The following is a 23,015-nucleotide window of genomic DNA, read 5'->3' as shown; positions in this document are numbered from 1 at the left end:
TAGACGTCTTAAGCACTCGGCCACCGCGGCCCCCTAGACTGATGTTCAAAAGAACATGCAAGAAACAAATATTCATCTGCTGTACCCGTTGAAAATGATTTGAGGTATTTTTATTCCTTCTCTCATTCTTGAAATTCCAGTGGTTGCGTTTTTTGCACCCGTGAAAGATGTACGAAATCAAAGGCTCTGTACGCGCCATATTCCGTCTTTGCGTATTGCAGAGTTATCTTCTCTTGAGAGCTGGTATGGATTGTTACGCCATTTGTATGTGAGAGTAACGTCATCAATTTTTGAGAAAACGACGTAATTTTCTCACACAAACCAATGACGTAACAATCCATACCTGCTCTCAGGGGAAGATAACTCTGCAATACGCAAAGACGGAATTTAAACAATACGGTTCGATAATACAGGTTAACCAGTTTGATCGTTTGATGTACACAAAACAATCGCGCGGCCGCGTAACGGTAGAAGTACTCCGGTTTTCCTCCACCACCAAAACATGGCGCGTCCTTAAATGACCATAATTGTTTTAAAATATGACATTAAACACAACCAAACAAAACCAAACATCACTCCATGCATAATCCGCTGCTGGGGAAACTGGGTTTGCGCCCGCGGTTATTGGCATGCATATATATATATATGATTACACGTAATCGAGCGGTCATCCTCGATACTGCAAGGGTTTACGCTCACTTTCTTTCACTTTCGCGCTCACTTTCGCTCACTTTCGCTCTCTGCACTGGAGTTACGAGGATGGACTGAGCTGTATATTTTGACCAATAACTAACAAAATGGCTGCATCAATCGCACAATATATGTACTAAGCCAACAATACGATAACTAGCATAATTATATGCGCTTTACATCATTTGTGAAAACTGTAAGTGACTTGATTTTTTGTGAAAGACTCAACAGCGAATTCACACAGACTAAATCGACATACCTTTGTTATTGATAAATTCGAGGAAAAATATTCCAAAGAAATGGATCGTTTGCAGTACAAACAAGAAAATTAAATGTATATACACGAAAGGAAAATGATGTGGCTCATGAAATTTCTACACACATATAACAATATATACACACAATTGTCGTCTACATTTACTCGTTTTAGCAGAAAGCACACCTGTTTTATGGCATTCCCCTATACGTGAACATGTACCTGTGTCGTAATTACCTCAGTCAGGAGCGCGTGACTTGATGAAAATTTACCCAGCGAACGACACGAGTGAATGATCTGTCAAACGTGGGTATAGTACCTGCCATTCACATGATCAGTATGGCTACCCTCCGAGCCCCCAAGTCCGGACTAGCCAGGGACGAGGAAAGAAAGGTAGGTAATACTTCGTTTTTTCACGACCCAGACAGTCGTGGCTTTTGCGTTAAGATACAGTAGACAAAACAATGTATTCGGTGCAGGTGAACTCTCAAACAAAAGTGCTCAGTTAGAATACATACAATACACACATGTAAATTTCCTTTGGAAACCGATTGCAATCGACATTCAGTGTTAATAGCCTATACCGGAAGCGACCACACACTGACACCTCTTTGGAGTCAATCTCTTCAATATAAATTGAAATGTATTTAAAAACTGTTATTTACTGATGTTAATAATCTTTGTTCATTAAATGTTTCATGATTTAAATATATCAGTTGATGTAAAGATGCGTTCTAGCAGAGACGTAAAAAAACACGTTTGTGCTTCTAGCTAACGCGTGTGAACGCAATCGTCCACATTTCTGGTTTGGCTAGTTTGTGAAACTTTCGACTCGACGTCACAGGCAAAACTGGTTTTACAGTAATTGGCGAACTGTTTAGACACGCTAAAATGTTTCACATCGACTTTTAAACATGTGAGTCGGTGTATTGACAATTAGATATTTGATGTGATCTGTATTTTCTCAATGCACACATTAAATTTCAAATTTGCAGGATAATTAAACAGTCGTAACCGTTTATACGTACGAAAAAACTCCGGATATTACCTTTATTTACTGTTTTTTTGTGGTGTCAAATTTCTACGTTCCGACTATCATGATATTAGTGGTGATGCCATTTTAGTTTTGACAATGCTGAAACAATACATGTATATATATATATCGATTGTGTCGAAATGTGTCTTTTTCTTCAGAGTTGATGTATGATGCGGGCGCGAGACCCTTGTACTTCTAATTTCCGCGAGCGTATATTTTCGCGGTGACTTAAAGTAAACGTGACATTAGCGAAAATTTCCACACCGTAAAAATTTCAATTTTTAAAGTAGTTTGTTTACAAATGTCATTTCCTTTTCTTTAAGCGAAACACTCGTTATTCTGAAAATCTATTAAGGAAACCAAAATGTGCGGACTATCGAGATTTTTCCCCATGAGATAAGTGTTTGTTTCTTAAGTTAGCGCGAGACGTTGCTACACAATAAAGGTCTCCGTCACTGAATATGAACAACTCACCCGGTCCTTTAACGTAACGTTAGGCCAGTTTGAAATACCAGCAAAGACCGCGGGGAGAATGAATAGGTAACGGGCGTTGAGTTTAACTTGAGAAGATATATTTTTACACGATATATCTCAAAAAACAATGTTACAGAGAGTCTCGAAAAATGTAACATTTTCTGACATCCATCACATTGCATTGAGAATGATTATTTTAGAAAACTCTCCTATTCAGGTTTTTACGATTTTGAAAATCTGTTTCAACTTTACTTCTAAAGAGCATTCTCTGTAAACAACAAATTTATGCGATCTTTTTTATAACCCTTTGTTTGGTTTAACAAGGACATGTACACAATTTTGATAACGGNGGGGGGGGTCGGGCAGCCCCTCTACACATTACGCCATGTTTCAGTCCCTTGTTGTATTTTCTAGGTTGATGTTATGTATCAGAAATGATGTACGCCTGCGCACGGTATCCTGACTTTAATGCATAGTTTTAGTGCCGCGCATGGCTGATCTTAATTACTGTAGAGATGAACTCAGACCTAATTCAGAGTTACTGATGTTGACCACAGGGACCTGAAAATTGGAAACATTTGGTGTATTGATCATTAGCCTGTTTAAGCACAGGGACCTGAGAAATTATTACAGCTATATTTGGACTATTATTATTTAGAGTAATTTTACATGTTTTAGGGGGTTAGATTGACCTTCAGTAAAAATGCATTACCGAAGATTATATATACTACATATATAAAATAATATAGCTGTAACAAGTTCTCAGGTCCCTGTGGGTTTTATAATTTAGAAACACCATTAGGTAAAAATGCATCTTGTCAACGAAGGTTAGCATTTCTACTGAGTGTTATTCTTTAAAATCTCTAAAAATAACTTATATTACTCCCTATTTGTAAGATAGGTCCAAACTTACACACCGTAGCTAATTACCAGGTAATATGTACCTGTGTTGCTAACTTAGGCCTGGACCGACCTGTCTTCTCCAAGGGGAATGACTCTTCTATCTTAATTAAGAAATGCTTTGTTTGTATTTGTTGTATGTTCTTGTACTTTTTGTTGTAATTGTGATTTGAAAATTAGTTAATAGTTCCAGAAACTTTCAATATTTTATGAAACATCATTTTAAATCGTCATTTTATTTTTGGACAGAAATTGGTAACAATTGCCGGTTCTCTCTCAAAAAAAATTAATCAAACGTACAATTTTGTATACGAAATGACACTGCTTGATGATTAGTGTGTCAATTTCAAATATCTGACGAATTTTATCTAAGAGATGGAGGCAGCTTAACTATATATTTTAGGCTGCATTTAATATGAAAGAAATAGGACGGAGATTTTGTGTTTGACTTTAAAATATACAGAAAATTTTAACTGATTTATTCAAATAAATGAGCAAAATAAAATATTGAATGAAGTCTAAAACCAACCTGTATTTTTCGCCATAAATTTCCTACATTTTCACTTCATTAATTCTATTTTTTTAACTCATGAAAGGGGGGGGGGTCAGAGATCTTTCTTTATAATTAATTTATTGCCTAATGAAAGTCACTGTTTCATTTATACATGTTTTATTGCTGAGTGAATAGTTAATTGTCGTGTTGTGTCTTTGTACATTAAAACATTGTCAAAATTCAGTGTATGATGCACTTCTTAATTCATTTCATGATATTATAGGATAATTTCAGTCAGCTTTGACACAGGTTCTTGATATCACAATAGGATACATTTCAGTCAGCTTTGACACAGGGTCTTGATATCACAATACGATACATTTCAGTCAGCTTTGACACAGGGTCTTGATATCACAATATGATACATTTCAGTCAGCTTTGACACAGGGTCTTGATATCACAATATGATACATTTCAGTCAGCTTTGACACAGGGTCTTGATATCACAATATGATACATTTCAGTCAGCTTTGACACAGGGTCTTGATATCACAATATGATACATTTCAGTCAGCTTTGACACAGGGTCTTGATATCACAATATGATACATTTCAGTCAGCTTTGACACAGGGTCTTGATATCACAATATGATACATTTCAGTCAGCTTTGACACAGGGTCTTGATATCACAATACGATACATTTCAGTCAGCTTTGACACAGGGTATTGATATCACAATACGATACATTTCAGTCAGCTTTGACACAGGGTCTTGATATCACAATATGATACATTTCAGTCAGCTTTGACACAGGGTCTTGATATCACAATATGATACATTTCAGTCAGCTTTGACACAGGGTCTTGATATCACAATATGATACATTTCAGTCAGCTTTGACACAGGGTCTTGATATCACAATATGATACATTTCAGTCAGCTTTGACACAGGGTCTTGATATCACAATATGATACATTTCAGTCAGCTTTGACAAAGGGTATTGATATCACAATACGATACATTTCAGTCAGCTTTGACAAAGGGTATTGATATCACAATATGATACATTTCAGTCAGCTTTGACACAGGGTCTTGATATCACAATATGATACATTTCAGTCAGCTTTGACAAAGGGTATTGATATCACAATATGATACATTTCAGTCAGCTTTGACACAGGGTCTTGATATCACAATATGATACATTTCAGTCAGCTTTGACAAAGGGTATTGATATCACAATATGATACATTTCAGTCAGCTTTTACACAGGGTCTTGATATCACAATATGATACATTTCAGTCAGCTTTGACAAAGGGTATTGATATCACAATATGATACATTTCAGTCAGCTTTTACACAGGGTCTTGATATCACAATACGATACATTTCAGTCAGCTTTGACACAGGGTATTGATATCACAATACGATACATTTCAGTCAGCTTTGACATAGGGTCTTGTGGGAGTATTTACCACTCCGGGATATCTACCGGTTCACAGATTATGTGACTCCTGTTATTCCATCACAACGGCCAGTGTCCATCACATTCCGGACGCGCTGGTCACTAAAGGAATAATAGATCCATATTATTGCTATTTAACTAGTGGTCAAAGATAACACTGTCTCCATTGTGACGGATCTGTGGAGGGGGTTTCTGGAGGGTATTTTTCCTCTCTTTTTTTTTAAGCATTCAGAATTAAGAATTTCTATATTATGCACAAATACTTACAAAGTTGTTCCGATTTTCAAAAAATCCCAATTGAGTCTATCTAATCCAGCAGTGGTCTCCATGCGTGCACCTTTGCCTGGGTCTGTGATTCTTTATCGCTGTATATGCGTGTCATTGGAACATTATGTTGTCTCTTCCATTCCCGTATACACACACGTACACGATATCCCGTATCAAATACGTCACGTGATATGCAAATCAGCAGCCGAACGCGAGGTGTCAACACACTTGTCCGACAGAGTTTGGCAAAAAGAACAGGACTTACTATGGCACACTATCGGGCCCCAAAGTCGGGATTAGCTCGGGAGGCCCAGGCCAAGGTAAGCCCGGGGGGGTAGGGGAAACCGTCGAGAAAACAAAACTACAAGTGTGTGATTAGAGAAAACGTTCATAGCTGTATATCGATTGCGTGTGTTCACGCGGTCAGTTCACGTGCGGTGACCACTGGCGCACGTTTAATTATACAGAGAACGTCTAATTTCTGTAGTATATATTCACATATGTATAGAATGTGTCTGACTTGTTTATGGGGTTGAGCCAAGATCGATATACAAGCTATTCCGTGCTGGTAGCGTAAAAACTATGTCAAGTATGCCGCACACAATAGATATAAAGACTTGTGTAGCTGTTTGAACCAGTGCTATATGGTACAACAACATGCATTCAAGCAGGGACGTATGGATATACTGTCCCTGATTCAAGTCATCTTAATAAACATATAACGAACTCCGATCTTGTAACTTAATAGCTATACAAAAATACGAAGTCTATAATTGTGGTTCTAAAGTCTATATGTAAACGCCCAAGCAACTTTTTTTTCTGTGTTTTTTTACCAGTTTTTAAATCATTCACACACACATATATATATATCGTCTGGCTCCACCGTTTGTTGACAGAATGACTGTTGTCGTTCTAAATACCATTACGCCGATTGTATGAGAATACATGTGTTGTAATTTGACAGACAGGATCTGTTTCTAAATTCCATCAGCTAAACTAACTACATGCGAGTCAACTTCAATATATATATTTTATCATAAATGCACAAATACAATCATGTAACTATTTTATTTCTTGCATTGTGACGACACACTCGTCTGTAACATTATTGTCGATATTTGTAAAAAAAAAAAAAAAAAAAAAAAAGGGAAAAACAAATATCAATGTGAAGATAAAACATCTTAAGCTGACTATGCTTTGTGGATATCAAACCAGACCTTTACAAATCTTCTGAAAAACTCTCAATCAGAAAATAAAAGATAGAAACGACCTTTTGTATAATAATATCACTGCATTGCAAATAGTATTATGTTGAATTGCTTGTGAATGTGCTGTGGTGGTATTTTCAATTTTCATTCGAATGTCAACTACTGTTTGATAAACTTTTAAAAAAAAAAGTCTGGTATATATACATGACAAGTATTCAGAAATTTGTAAGCACGGGGTATTTAGAGTTTAGACTACCGTACCAAAGTCATTAAAGTTTTATTAAAACTTTTCAACTTGTTAAAACCGGTAGATAAATAATTTGTATAAAATGTGTATAACATAAATTAAATTCATAGAACGTCAACTATGCTACTAGATGACCACTGTTTTGGGTAACCAGTTTCGAATAACTTTCCTGACATGGAGACCCAGTTACTCAAAAAGTTTAGCTAGCTTCCTTTCAACAAAACGTTGTTTTTTTTTGTTATTAGGAATATTTTTCGAAATTATGTAAACGTTTTACGAAAATGAATTAAATGTGTAGTTGTTGACAACGACAATTAAAAACATATATCACAAAATAGGTCTGATTTTATGTCATAATTTAAATCATATTTTGAATTTGAATTCAATTTCATTAAGTTGACTAAACTTTAATTCGCAATAGAGTCTTGTTTACATTAGTAAGTTTGTGACGGAAACGTGTTTCGGTAGCCAGGTACAGCACAGGTGCAAATTTGTATCCATGTACATTGTAACTGTGATACAGAAGATGGGGTACGCTAGGTTTTAAGTTGACCAGGTATTCAAGGTCACGTGGTGCTTTGTTCTCCGTCACATAAGGATATAAGGAACACCTGTGTAGGTTCTACAGCTGTTGCAGTACGTACCTGTATGATAGTGCTTACCTGTACATAGGTAACCTACCTATATAATACAAAGATGCGTTATAAGTTGAATACACAATCATACGATGCCTGATAGTACGGCATTATATATATATACCCGGCCTCCTCTGCCTGACGACACAGTATATAAAAAATGTCTCGTCGTCAGATGCTTCGTTTTCGCAGCTAGATGGCCGATATATCGACAGTAAAACATCGTTATACTGCCACCATTTGCCCAGAGAAAATTTGGCGATGAACTGAGGGAAAATGTATAAAGGATTTCATAAGTAAAGGGGAGAGCAAACGAAACAGGGCTTGATGCCATGATCTTTTAGTACAAGAACGGTTTCAGGAATTCGGGCCCGTCAGATGTCCGGATTAGGATATTGTTAAAGAGAAATATGGGCTTTTTTTAAACCACCAAAACTGAACCAGTACATCCACGAAACCAGCATGGTGGCGTTTCCGGCACGAGAATGTTCTGTACTGCAGCCATATCTTCATGAAGCTGCAAAGCTTGATAACTTATTGCAGAGATGTAGCTAATGACAGTTGTAATATAGTATATAGATAGACCCACAGGGACCTGAGAACTTGTTACATCTATATTTGGACCTAAATTAGAGTTTAGATCGACTTTCGGTAAAAAAAAAAAAAAAGGCTACCCCAAATTATCATGATATCGTGACATGTCTAAACTAGGGTGTTCAGAGTAATTTAATATGTTTTTGGGGTTTTAATTAGATCGAATTTCGGTATAAATAATCATTCGTGATGGCAATTTTACTCGATAGTCGATCTAAATCCCTAAAACATGTAAAATTACTCTGACCACCTTAGTTTAGGTCCAAATATAGCTGAAACAAACTCTCAGGTCCCTGTGGATAGACCAAGTCACTTTTAAACGTGACAGGACTCATGAACCGGAAGTGACTATCGAAATGCCATGTTTATATGACCACATTAAGTCCGCATTGTGTTTCACGCCCAGAATCTAAGTTCTTAAATATCAAGACGCCGTGTCTGATACTTGGTAGAGTTTTACGAATCACAACATCCCTTTTATAACAAGACGACATTATATTATCGCCGAAATGACAATTGTAACATTGTGTGCGCTATAGATCCCCCGACACTGTTGAACAGTTAAGTGCTCCCTGTCGCCATTTTTATCTCGTAAAATACTTTGTTAAAGGATTAAATACCTCACTTATGGCTACTTTCACAACAGACTAATAAATCAATAAAAACCCTTGACCCGGAGTCAGTATTAGACGACATTTGTAGTTTGTAGAAAGGGAGTTTCACTGTTAAAAATGTACAGATTTCGTTCACCCGGGACAGGAAATTAATATTTGAAAAAAATAGTGTTGATAATACCAAAACAATATACCGAAATTAAAATCGCAGTGTTACAGGGTAGAATTTATAAATTAGAATATATTACATAGAAATATATGGGCAAAGAAGTAATAACGACAGTCCAGACAAGGAAAATTTCAGGGCGATCTGCCCCTTTATCAAGACAGGAACATGAAAATTTTACATATCACAACATAAAACAGAAAACAAACAGTCACCATGAGACAATAACTCAATACAAAATACATAAACATTTTGTGTACTTAGTAATAATAATATAGGTAAATATATCCTGTAGGTATAAAATAAAATCAGGATAAATGTAATTGTTTAAATCTTTTATGAGTCTAGCCAGCTTTATATTATATACACGTCATGTTTTGTGTGTGTTACGTATTGGTGCATGTTTTGACACATGACTGTAGACTGACCAATGACTAGTCTTAGGATGTGACCTTTGACATTTCTTAATTGGGTACCTGACTAGTACATTATTTTCTTATTTCATAAAAATGTTACAATTAAAAAACAATAATAAATACTAAAAAAAACAGAAGACGCGAGTTACTGTCCAACATTTCCAATATCGGTATTGCTGTGTCCCACACCCGACATCTATCTGTCAAAATATCAAAATGTCTGGTGTCGGGGCCAGAGGAAACTCGGGCTATCCCGGCACCAACATAATACATACCAAAACACTATATCGTATTCGTAAAGATGCTTCCCAATCAATTTGTAACATTTTCAAGAATTTTGTCTTTTCCTTTCTAATTCATATTACTTTGAATTAAAAGTCCTAAACGACCTAAAGACATTGCGTTAGACGCTTGAAGAGAGCATACGGTATACAGAGGTGAACAAAGGATCACACGTTATGGTGCCTTTCGATATCTTGAGGTGAATAGAGGGACATACGGTATCTTGTGGTGAATAGAGGGCAATACGATATCTTGAGGTGAGTAGAGGGCAATACGGTATCTTGAGGTGAATGGAGGAACATACGGTATCTTGAGGTGAATGGAGGAACATACGGTATCTTGAGGGGAATGAAGGAACATACGGTATCTTGAGGTGAATGAAGTGACATACGGTATCTTGAGGTGAATAGAGGGAAAGACGGTATATTGAGGTGGAAAGAGTGCAAAACGGTATCTTGAGGTGAATAATAATGACATACGGTATCTTGAGGTGAATAGAGTGAAATGCGGTATCTTGAGGTGAATAGGGGGCAAAACGGTATATTGAGGTAAATAGGGGGAAATGCGGTATCTTGTGGTGAATAGAGGGCAATACGATATCTTGAGGGGAATAGAGGGAAATGCGGTATCTTAATGTGAATAGAGGGCAATACGATATCTTGAGGTGAATAGAGGGAAATGCGGTATCTTGAGGTGAATAGGGGGCAAAACGGTATATTGAGGTGAATAGGGGGAAATGCGGTATCTTGAGGTGAATAGAGTGCAATACGGTATCTTGAGGTGAATAGAGGGCAATACGGTATCTTGTGGTGAATAGAGTGCAATACAGTATCTTGAGGTGAATAGAGGGCAATACGGTATCTTGTGGTGAATAGAGTGCAATACGGTATCTTGAGGTGAATAGAGGGAAATGAGGTATCTTAAGGTGAATAGAGGCCAATACGATATCTTGAGGTGAATAGAGTGCAATACGGTATCTTGAGGTGAAAAGTGGGCAATACGGTATATTGAGGTGAATAGAGTGCAATACGGTATCTTGTGGTGAATAGAGGGCAATACGATATCTTGAGGTGAATAGAGGGCAATACGGTATATTGAGGTGAATAGAGTGCAATACAGTATCTTGAGGTGAATAGAGGGCAATACGGTAACTTGAGGTGAGAAGAAGGCAATACGGTATATTGAGGTGAATGAAGGGACATACGGTATCTTGAGGTGAATAGAGGGAAATGCGGTATCTTGAGGTGAATAGAGGGCAATACGGTATCTTGTGGTGAATAAAGGGCAATACGGTATCTTGTGGTGAATAGAGTGCAATACAGTATCTTGAGGTGAATAGAGGGCAATACGGTAACTTGAGGTGAGAAGAAGGCAATACGGTATATTGAGGGGAATGAAGGGACATACGGTATCTTGAGGTGAATAGAGTGAAATGCGGTATCTTGAGGTGAATAGGGGGCAAAACGGTATATTGAGGTAAATAGGGGGAAATGCGGTATCTTGAGGTGAATAGAGGGAAATGCGGTATCTTGAGGTGAATAGAGGGCAATGCCGTATCTTGAGGTGAATAGAGGGCAATATGGTATCTTGAGGTGAATCGAGGGCAATACGGTATATTGAGGTGAATAGAGTGCAATACGGTATCTTGAGGTGAATCAAGGGACATACGGTATCTTGTGGTGAATAGAGGGGAATACGATATCTTGAGGTGAATAGAGGGCAATACGGTATCTTGAGGGGAATAGAGGGCAATACGGTATATTGAGGTGAATAGAGGGCAATACGGTATATTGAGGTGAAAAGAGGGCAATACGGTATCTTGAGGTGAATAAAGGGACTTACGGTATCTTGAGGTGAATAGAGGGCAATACGGTATCTTGAGGTGAATAGAGGGCAATACGGTATCTTGAGGGGAATAGAGGGCAATACGGTATCTTGAGGGGAATAGAGGGCAATACGGTATCTTGAGGGGAATAGAGGGCAATACGGTATCTTGAGGGGAATAGAGGGCAATACGGTATCTTGAGGGGAATAGAGGGCAATACGGTATCTTGAGGGGAATAGAGGGCAATACGGTATCTTGAGGTGAATAAAGGGACATACGGTATCTTGAGGTGAATAAAGGGACATACGGGATCTTGAGGTGAATAAAGGGTCATACGGTATCTTGAGGTGAATAGAGGGAAATGCGGTATCTTGAGGTGAATAGAGGGAAATGCGGTATCTTGAGGTGAATAGAGGGCAATATGGTATCTTGAGGTGAATCGAGGGCAATACGGTATATTGAGGTGAATAGAGGGCAATACGGTATCTTGAGGTGAATAGAGTGCATTACGGTATATTGAGGTGAATAGATGGTAAAACGGTTTATCGAGGTGAAAAGAGGGCAATACGGTATCATAAGGTGAATAAAAAAACGAGTCCAAAAAGTCACATGACTTACGTCGCAAACAACCCTGTGTTAATTAAAAATTGAATGGTTTGAATGGCTTTAAAGATTAGTACAAAACAGCTCGTGCCATTCTGCCACTTATATCCGTATGTATACGTCCTTGACCTTTTTTGAAAATTTCACATAAACAGAATTTCTAACTAATTTGCACGTTTCCGGATAGAAACATTGACTTTCTTGGTTTGCTTTCATTTTCCCCGATACCCAGACGAGCATTGACCCTATCTATAAGTCTATGATTTCAGGTCGACATGATTTGGACTTTTTTTACACTGTCATGGTAAAGTAGAAGCGACCTTGACCTAATTCATATGTTTCCGTGGTTTCAGATAGATGCCACATTCGACTGCCGGGAGGCCCAGAAGTGTTTAGAGTGGATACAGACGTTAACTGGCATGGACCTCAAGATCGAATGTCACGAAGATAAAAAACTTATGATGAACTTCTTCTATAACGTGCTTAAAGATGGAACCGTCCTGTGCAGGTATTTGTGAAAATATCCTAAATCAAAACATCTTATTTTCTCTTTTTTATTTGTAAGGAGTGAAGCCCAAAAGAGAAAACAGCTTTTGCGTTTCATTCACCGTTACACAAACAAAAAGGAAATAATGTTACATCCAGTTTAGGGAGTAATCATTAATTGTAATGATATTGAACAGGGAGTGATCTTTATTTGTAGTAGTGCTAAGATGAGTTCACTCTTATCATCACACTTTCTGTATATTTATCCATTTTAATCCTCTCTGCATGAGTAACCAAAATTTCCGTGATAACCAATTACCTGATCAGTTACTTGTTCAAATTGGCAACCGTATTGAATGAAGTTATTTGTATAGTCATACTAACAAAATCGTCATGATATCATCTTTATAAATACATTCGTTTCTTCACATTTCTGGTGATTACTTTGAAAATGTTTGTTACATTAATGTAGTACGCTATCAAGTACCGGGAAATTCGCAAAGTTGTTTTGATTTTCAGGCGAAGCGTGAAAATGTAAGCGGTTCACAGCTTCTGTTATAAATATGAATTTGAATGTTTGTCCCTGTTAAATGATAAAACGACAATACATATGTAAATGTAATTTTCTAAAACAACGGATTGGTATTATGTCATGGGGAAATAGCTCACTTACCCGACTATAGCTTAAGGACTATTTCCCTATAAAAAAAGCCCAGTCAAAACAATCGCTGAGATCACATGCCAATCGCCCCTCCCACATCATGTCATTGCGCAACATGGACGTAGCCAATCATATGAGCGATGGGTGGAGCTAATCAAAGGTGTGTTACTGATCGATTGATACAGTATTTCAGACGATAGGGAAAGCACTAGGCTTCCAAAGGTGCTTTTCCTTTAGAATATTTCTCTTTGAAAAAAGCATTGGTATGTACATATTTAGATAGTTACAGTATGTAATTTCAGTTTTCTTGTATTAGTCACGTTAGCATCCCTTCAAGACAACTATTTCCTTCGTGTAGGCCAGGGGGACATAGTTTACATTTCAGAGACAGTAAAATGACTATTTCCCTTGTGCCCATTCTATAACTATATAAAACACTCTGAATGCATTAACCTAGAACTTTGCAACAGTTTTGAAGATCTATTAATGATGTTTTACATGTTGCTCTCTGTTCACTTTTGCCTTTGCAGATTTATGGATACACTCATGCCAGATGACCGGAAACTAGACTTTTCCACCAAAGCATTCCAACCCACGAACACTGTAGCTTTTGCCTCTGCTCGCTCCCGGGAAAGAATTGGGATATTTCTGGAAAAGGTTCGGGAATATGGAATTACGTGTACAAGTTCATTTCAAACGGACTATCTATATGAAAAGACCAACCTCGTCCAAGTGTGTACGTGTATCAGGGCTATTGGGATCCAGGTTTGTATAATTTGTAGTCTTTTCAATTTATCAAGTCTTTGGCCCTCGAGCAGTGGTTCTAGAGATCTTGAAAACAACCCTCTAAGCCTGTCAGCTTTATTTATTGGTTTATTAACTTGATTTCTTCTTCGATCTTTTAATTTTTGTCATTTTGAATTTTAATTTCATAACAATTGTATGACGTCACGCCAACAATATTTTTAGCCTGTAACGTTAACATTACATTATGTATATGATACACAATTGATGAATGAGAAAGAAAAAAAGAATCATTCACCCCCTTGAGGTGAGTTTGGGAATCTTAAACTTCGGGGAAAGATTCTTAAGTTGCAAAAGGCTTAATAGAGCCTGGTGTTTGCAACTTAAGAATCTTTCCCCGTCGGATTGAGATACCCCTATCTCACCTCCAAGTGGATCAGAGATTCTATTAGTTCCCCTGAAAATGGAAATTGCGACAAAATCATAGAATATTGCACATCAGTGAAAATTGTGGTTACACAGTCCATGTAGACATTACATGAACACATATGTTGATTTATTCTGCACCAAAACTGTCCCAAAAGATTCCTTAATTTAACATAATTACACTGTAAAACATCTGATGTTAATTGAAGTGTAAATGTGTGTATTCAGAACGAAATAAAGTTTACAACGAAAGATTCCACGACGAATGAAGCAGTGTGTGTTTATGTTGATTGGATTACTTCAGTTACCTATTTTTCTATTTGTTTTGAATTAATTATTTGTAGTATGACAATTATAGTATCAATTCAGGGTTGCGGGTTCGAGTCACGGCGCGGTATTGTGTTGTATCTTTGAGCAAGATACTTTACTCCGCTTGTTCCAGTCTACTCAGCTGTAAATGAGTACGTGGTTGGGCAGCGCTAGAATTGTTGAATGCTAGCTGTTAGTGCCGAAATGGCAGCTCCGGCTGTATGCTCCCCAGGGAGTTCAGAAAGATATTGGCTGGTTGCAAAGGCCCTATAACCAAGGATAATAATTTGTGAACCGCTTTGAGATGACCTTCTAAGAACCTCGAATCTGTATTATTAGTAGTATTAGGAGGCATACCTCGTTATATTTTTACAGGAACATGTAGACCCCTTTTGTTGATTTTATTAAGTGACCCAGAAGGCTTTCTTTTCAGATATTATTTATTTTAGCTATAATCAGTAGGACGAAACAATTTATAATGGATAGTAACAGATTTGGTAGTTGTACAGAGATCCTTAAAAAACGTCATATTTATTAATCCACACAAAGCATTTTATTCTGGTTTAAGAGATCATCGCTGTCAAGTGAATACTTTAGATGCTTGACTTGTTTTTTTGTTGTGATAAATTCCAACAGGAATCAGTAGGTGATAGTGTTGGTGGGTATTGCAAGCAATATCCATATTGCAATATATTGCAATATTTAAGGGAATATTGCAATATATATGTAGATATCACAATACATTGTTTCCATAAAAAATCCAGTGCTGTATTAAACGTTTTCCATGGAAGAAACGAAAAATACGCATAAAGTATGAACATTTCAATGATAAATTGAAAAATATTAAAATTGGAAGATTTTCAATCTGATTAAAACCCTATCTTAATATACGCTCCGTTTACTCCCTACAATTTACGTATAGCAGAGTGTGCGGAGCGTAGGTCAAGCTATGATATTATTCAGATTGGAAGATTTTGAAGCAAAAATAAGCTTAATTCGATTTCAATATTATTTCTGCGAAATCATTTCATAACTGCGATTAAACAAAAACAAAAAGAATTAAGTTCAAAACATTATTGCAATATATTGCCATTTCAAAATCATATTACAATATATATTGATAAACGGATAATGCAATATATTGGTGATATTGCATAGTATTCATCACCCGTATGTGAAACATGTTACACACAAACAGCTAAAGTTGGTAGAGAAAATAGGTTTGATAAATAGATAAAACCTGAAACACATTTTTTTTGCAATTTTCCCCTATTTATTATCGGCCTTTTAATAAATGATCAATTGTTGGTTTAAAACAGCTCACGTTTTCTGGGTTTTAAATTATTGACCCACATGTATACGTTTTCCAAAATTTCGTGCAAAATGTGCAATGTCACAATGGTATTTGGATATTTCGTTACACGATCGCACGAGTTCCTTGATTGATATCTATATAAGTAATCTCTGATGATTCGTATATGTATATTTAACTTTCCAGATACACCCACCAACCAAAAGTGTTGTTATAAAACAGCAGCAGCAAGAACTTTTCCAATCGGCGAACCTCGGCTAATTCCGGTATCATTCATCAATTGATTCATGAAGGTACGGAATTTGCCGAGTTATGACGGGTAGAACTATTTCACATACGCATTCAATCCGAAACTGTTCGGTCTTACCGTCACACTGTTTCAAGTATTCGGAACCACTCGTGGCCACTCGTCACAAGTCCGCAGATTCCGTACCTACATCAAATGAAGGGTACCGGAATCAGCCGAGGTTAGCCGAATGCACTCGTGGCGTGACGTCAAATTCAAACTATGACGGAAATTACCGAATGATTTCTGATTGATTCTTTTCACCGCGAGATTAATATAGGAGGTTTTTAAAAGAAAAAAAAATAACGAGGAAAACTCAATTGTAAAATTACTAAAAGGGAGAAAGTTTCCTTTGGGGGGTAGAAAGGAAATCATGACCTCACTACTTTCTAATTTTGCGAAATTCCTGTAAACCCAATTGCTACAAATGTACTTAGTTTTGCCATACGTGTAACACACTGACAGCTTCACATGATGGTATACATAGAAGCCTAGCATTGGCTTTCGTATTGCTGTAATATACGAATTTATTGAAATATCAATTCGAGACAGGCCTGGTATTACTAATTACATTGTTGTCTGGAATGTAAATACATTTAATACGGTATTTTAGTATGTAACTGTACCTATTAACATCAGAAATAATCTATACAAACTGCTGACAATGGGGGCTGTTTCCCTAATGACTCACAACAAGCGTATATATATCGGTAAGTTCACTTATCGAAACCTCCCGAGCAATTTAGATAAAATTTTACTAATGAATAGCCCAATTCACAAATCGCTCGGTTCGGATCATAGCAATGGAGTCATATCAGGAATGTAACCTATTTTGATACAATCTTATCGGACTGTGGTCGAACCTAGATCGCCTCGGTTACGTATTAGCAGAGCCTCGAAGTGACATTCCATGTACGTGTAAGTAGAACCTTAGCGTCTGCGTTGATATAAAATACGAAAGTTTTAGTAATGCGATAAGACTTCTATCATAATTTATCAGCTTCTTGATGAATGCATGTTTGGTAGGGATTGTATGACTAACACTCCACTCCCTGTTGTAACGATAGGGAGATTGGCATCTCCCAAAATTCTAAGCGTTGCATTCGCGCAGTCTGGATATGCATTTCTTCTAAATATCTTCACCCTGACAGAATTGACACCCTTGTGTGCGCTACTTTGTGGACGTAACGAATTGATTAGATTTGTAACCGGAGAAAGAGAAAATGTAACGGCTAGACCGGGGTTTGAACCCGGGACCGACCGAACTCGAGACGGACGCTCTACCAATTGAGCTACCTGGTGGCCGATGATCGACCCAATCCAGATTCGCTACATATTCATGGAATTGTTCATACTTGTACTCTCAGAGTAATCCTTTGATTAAAGACACAGGGTAAAAAATGAACCGCGTAACGGTAAATTGGAAGACTATGTCTTCAAAGTAGCTCTTTGATGATTTTGAGAGAGAAAAAACCAGATACAACTGTCTATCTGCCTTAAGCAAAGTAATTTTACATAGCAATATACCCATACCCACACACACACACTTTAGCTGAGTTTCAAATATGTAACAAACTTAGTATTCATTATATTTCAGAATAATTCTAAATCATCTGTCAATCTGTCATATTGTGTTTTATATAAAAAAAATAAAAATATAAGGTAATAGCATACAGAGGTAAGGTTAGAAAAAAGAAAGAAATGTTTACGGAGAGAATAAAAAGTATGAGATGTAAGAATATATAGCAAGGAAACTCGCCCTATGTGGTGTATACGTCATAAATCCTTTTTCATGGGACACGGACCTGTAATTTCATAAATTTGATAATATTTATTACATAGCGCCAACACACCAGTACTGAGACATTCTGTTTCCAAAATATTCTACTTGGCAACCAAAGATGATGATCTTAAAGCTAAACAAAAATAGACAAGTATTAAAATTGTCCTGCGTTGTCTGGGTCTTGGAAATTTCAATGGGTTTTGCCATTTCTTCCATTGCAATTGTATTTGGTCAATTTTGCGATCTGGAACCAATCAAATGTCGCATTGTCAAAGACATAAGTTACTTAAAATGTATATTTACAATCAGTAAACAAAGATAACAACATCTTCCCACAAACTACGTGTACAAACTGGTAGATACCAATGTATTTTTTTTTTTAAATGGAATATTTTCCTTGGCTCAGAATATGAATATGAATTTCATTTTGTTCAAAAATGTGCATTTCCGGCCGATATACGCAGGTCTTTGATTAAACCTCACCACTTTATCCCGACACAAAAGTTTGTATGAATTTATAATTAAGTTGTTGTATAGAAAATGAAAGAAGAAAAAGATGATTTTGCCAAATATATGAGAATCGCTAATAGCAATTGACAACATGTATGGAATGAAGTCAATTATATATACTGCTTGTCAGTAATATATCAATATGCCTTTCTAAAAAGATGTTATTATATAGCTGAAGTACATTAGTTCTTATATCTGTATACGATATATCTCTACACTTCTAGCTAGGTAAGGTGCGGAAGTGGATTTTGTATAAGTGAATTATTGTTCATTTTGACATTTACAAGGACAGACAACCCGTTCACACTTATAATATTTCTTTCATGCATATACATTAAAGGGCAGATAAATCACTGACCTATCTGAGATATTCGGATGTTAAACAAAGCATGTACAAGGAAAGAATATCTCAATCGAATTTCTGATATGTATACTTGTGTTTTCAGGCACAAACAAGAGAAGACTACAGTGGGCCGTATATCTGGCCAAAGAAAGCCAAGGAAAACAAGCGGGAATTTACCCAAGAACAGCTTCAGGCGAGCAAACAGACCATTAGTCTCCAGTACGGTACAAACATCGGCGCCTCCCAGGCTGGTCTCAGCTTCGGAAAACAGAGGATGATAATAGACTGACCTTGATGTGTGACCTTGTATGTGACCCTAGCACATGACCTTTGCATGAAACCATGTCATGACATTCTTGTTTAACCGTGAGGCGTGACCATTGTGTGATAATTGGCTCGTGTAATTGGAGTTCAACATCAACACAAAGCATGCATGCGATCTTGACATGTTTCTTTGGCAAATGACCTTAGTACGTGACCTCTGTGTGTAACCTCGACACATAACCGTTGTGTATGACCTTGATATGTAAATTTAGTACACAATAGACAATGTTAATTGCCGGCTGTGGAGCGATAACCAGTTGTTTGACCTTTGTGTATGACCTTGAAAAATTACCTTAGGATTGTGTAACATTCCATAACCAAATATGTATTTGACCTTGAATTAACCGTTTAAGGTCAGCTGTATTGATGAAGGATATAAGTTTGTCATTGGGACCAAATTGCGACAGTGTTGGTAATATTTGCCCTGGCAACGCTGCAAGTAGTTTATTTTCGGATTTCAAGCCTAATCGGATTTCTTTCATGTAAATCAAGCATCTTGCAGTTTCTATAAAACAAACCCAATTCAGACTAACGAAAGTCGGGACTACTTTTCATCCAGAAATATCGTTATTTCCATTATTGTCAGAATCCAAAGTACTTGGTTCTACCTTATATCAACTGCCTTGATACACTTTCTATTTCAATAGCTACTAATAATGGACTCATAAAACCATTTCTAGCCTTTTCTCATTCCCGTTGTCTTCGAATCCCGTCTTTCCGTCAAATCTATTTTTAGTCTCGGTTGTTTCCGTCATATATCTAGTAGTTTCCCGACTGTCGTAAGCGTACATGTGTAAGTGTAAAAATTGACCAATCAAATGTAAGCTTATGACGTTGTATGGCGCTGCTTATTAAAAAAAACTTTGATGTTGTATGACGTCATTCAGTGATTTTTTTTTTGCTATAGCCATAAAAGTATGAATCGCTTTGCTGACTTGTTTTCTTGTTTTAAAATCAGTCAACCAATTCAAACAAGCAAGCGAAAATAGTATTATTGTATTTTTAGCACATTATATGTAATTTTCATAACATGCACCAAAAAAAGTCCCACAATGAATGTGGATGGATTGTGACTTAATAATCCCAATCACCCCTAAAGTCACATTTGAACCTTACCAAATGAAAGACTGGGCAAGTCCAGTTTCAATATGTAGGGATGAATGAGTTAAAGAAACATTTTCTAATCCATACAAAGTGATAAAAAGAAATGCTTCAACTTTAAAACACAGACATCAATAATAGCAAGTTCCTTAACTATTAAGGTTCCCTATCCCACTGCACTGTGGGTTTTTTTTGTTTTTTTTTTGTTTTTTGTTCATAGAGTAATTTCCCCTTTGTTTCGTTTTGGGTAACGCTGTAGCACAGGTGAGCCCAATTGGGAGCCGTCGCCACTTTACGTAAACGAGAGTATTTTCTCGTTTACGGAAAGTGCCGACGGTTCCCGATTGAGTTGTGTCAGGACACTTCCGCTTACCAGGGCCGCTTTTGTTTATCGCGATCCAAACGGTTAAATCGGTTGGACCAGAGTTGTTCAATTATAAAAAATAAAGTCGGACCTAGTAATCTGATACTGCTTTCAGACGAGCCCTGACAAAGCCCGAAAATGTTACTTTTTAAAAACAGACAAGCTGGTTGTTCCGCTTAAAGAAACCGGCCCCAGATATTTCAGCGGGTTAGAGTGCTAGTATAGCAGCAATCTAAAGTTCAGGGTTCGAGTCCCAATCTAGCACTGTAGAATTTTTACACTCGGGAAAACTGTTGTTGATTATGTATCGTTCATTTAATATGTGTTTATTTTTACATTTTTTTTCCTCATAAAAGTCACATAAGATCATTCAGTCATATTATAAATAAATACAAAGTATGATAATTGGACCATTTTAAATATTAACATCGGAAAATCAAATGGGTCAGCTCAGCAATCTATGCCTGTACTAGCCGAATGGGTCCTAATGATATATTTATTTGTATTTTTATAAATGATAATTATATTATCACAATATCTGGTGCTTATGGTTTAGAAACCAAGGACGTGTATATCTTGTTTCCATTATCATTCTATGTTGAAAAATTATCTTAAGGTAAAGGGTACCACTGCATCTGTTTAAATCATGAAGAAGAGTTCCAATCAGAGTTTTTTTTCTCCCTTCGGAAAAGAAGTTGAAGCAACGAAAATAAGATTTGCTGGCCTAGAGTTACTGCCCCTGTTGAGTTTTGTGTAGGCTTTGTAATATAAAGGTCCAGTGTTCGACTCCTGCAGTGTTTCCGTTTTCTTTTTCTATTTCTATTTCAAAAATTCAAGTTTGATTATTTATTTTGAATAAGACAAAAAGTGAAAATGAAAATATTTCAGTTTAACTTGTTAATACCCAATACCTTCAGATTTACTAAACCAAACCCAAGGTTGATTTTTAGAGAGAAAAAAGCTAAGTTGAAAACGTAGTTGCATGTCATTATCATTATGAAGTTTGATACAGTTAAATCCAAAAGACAGCGTGAAGAATTTTAAAGAGTGTGCTGTATGTTTAGAATGTGAGAGTTTCAGTGATCGAAATGATTTTTATTGTATGTTGATGTCAAATTTCATTATTTATACATTATTTGATAGTAAATGCTACTCATGTAGGATCATGCTTTAAGTTGCTGTTTTTGTGTTGTGGTATATTTTGAATTAAAATGTTTACTGTATAATTAAGATTCCTTGAAGAAAAGGCGAAGGCACAACATTGTTTTCTCCTGTTGAGACATCAAGTCAGCCGGCGATAATGTTGGAAAATGATCGGAACATAACTAACTTTCAATGAAATACTATTTTAATGGTGTTATTTGTTTATGCCGCTTTACGTCCTTTAAACAGCTATGGTAATTTAAGGACGCGCCAGATTTTGGTGGTGGATGAAAACCGGAGTGCCCGGAGAAAAAACAACTGCTTGTGGGAAGTACCGGTCGACTGCCCCACGTAGGCCTCGAACGTTCATAGACGGTCAGACTGTTGTTCGTCAACACAACTTCATCTGAGAACAAAATCCGTGGATCCCGCCGAGGTAGTGTGAATCACACACAAGGCGGAACCGATGTTTCGCAAATATTGTTTCAATATTGCAGTAATCAACGTAATTTCCGATTTTACAAGTGGGAAAAAATGGACGTGTATGCTCCAAAATTACTTAGACACTCGTCAGCGAGTTTTCGTTAGTAATTTTGGCTGCAATGAAGGGGAAACAACTCTTACAATATTACTGACGAACTCGTGAGTTGGCAATCGAAAGCTTCTCGCCCTGCATAAGTAAGATGAGAGTCCAGTGTATTTTGTACATGAGTATATACGTTTACCATAAGTAATTATATATAGGTCTAATAAGTAATAACGACAATATGATCTAATATGGACACTGGATCCGAACAAACAAATGTTGGTTGGTGTGTATCACTCATCTAATATATCAGCAAAGACGTCTAAATGATTTGTCAATTTTTTGAAGCACTCCACCCTTTTCCCAAGACTGAAACATGAACAATTGCGTATCACAAAATATAACAAAGAGATAAATAGCCACTATGAAACGAAACTAAAACAAAAAATACATAACGGAAAATCAGCTATCATGTATGTAATATTCTAGTGTCTTCTACCGCAGGGACCTGCGAATTTCTTA

General features: G+C 36.7%; 1 protein-coding gene across 2 annotated transcripts; it reads left to right on the top strand.

Annotated features, from left to right (window-relative positions):
* The first annotated feature begins 1,177 nt into the window (after nucleotides 1-1,177).
* LOC110447067 (myophilin-like) lies at nucleotides 1,178-22,000 on the top strand. Of its 2 annotated transcripts, none has more exons than XM_021492488.1 (4): nucleotides 1,178-1,339; nucleotides 12,529-12,683; nucleotides 13,853-14,087; nucleotides 19,139-22,000. In XM_021492488.1, exons 1-4 carry the CDS (start codon nucleotides 1,277-1,279, stop codon nucleotides 19,322-19,324), a joined length of 639 nt encoding a protein of 212 aa, XP_021348163.1. In that variant the 5' UTR covers nucleotides 1,178-1,276; the 3' UTR covers nucleotides 19,325-22,000. The 2 variants fall into 2 exon arrangements, with proteins under 2 accessions (XP_021348163.1, XP_021348162.1); XM_021492487.1 differs by lacking the exon at nucleotides 1,178-1,339 and adding an exon at nucleotides 5,758-5,905.
* Nucleotides 22,001-23,015: the final 1,015 nt, after the last annotated feature.

Source organism: Mizuhopecten yessoensis, unplaced genomic scaffold (genome assembly GCF_002113885.1).
Source record: "Mizuhopecten yessoensis strain PY_sf001 unplaced genomic scaffold, ASM211388v2 scaffold3139, whole genome shotgun sequence".
Taxonomy (NCBI): domain Eukaryota; kingdom Metazoa; phylum Mollusca; class Bivalvia; order Pectinida; family Pectinidae; genus Mizuhopecten; species Mizuhopecten yessoensis.
This window is presented reverse-complemented; position numbering and strand designations above follow the sequence as displayed.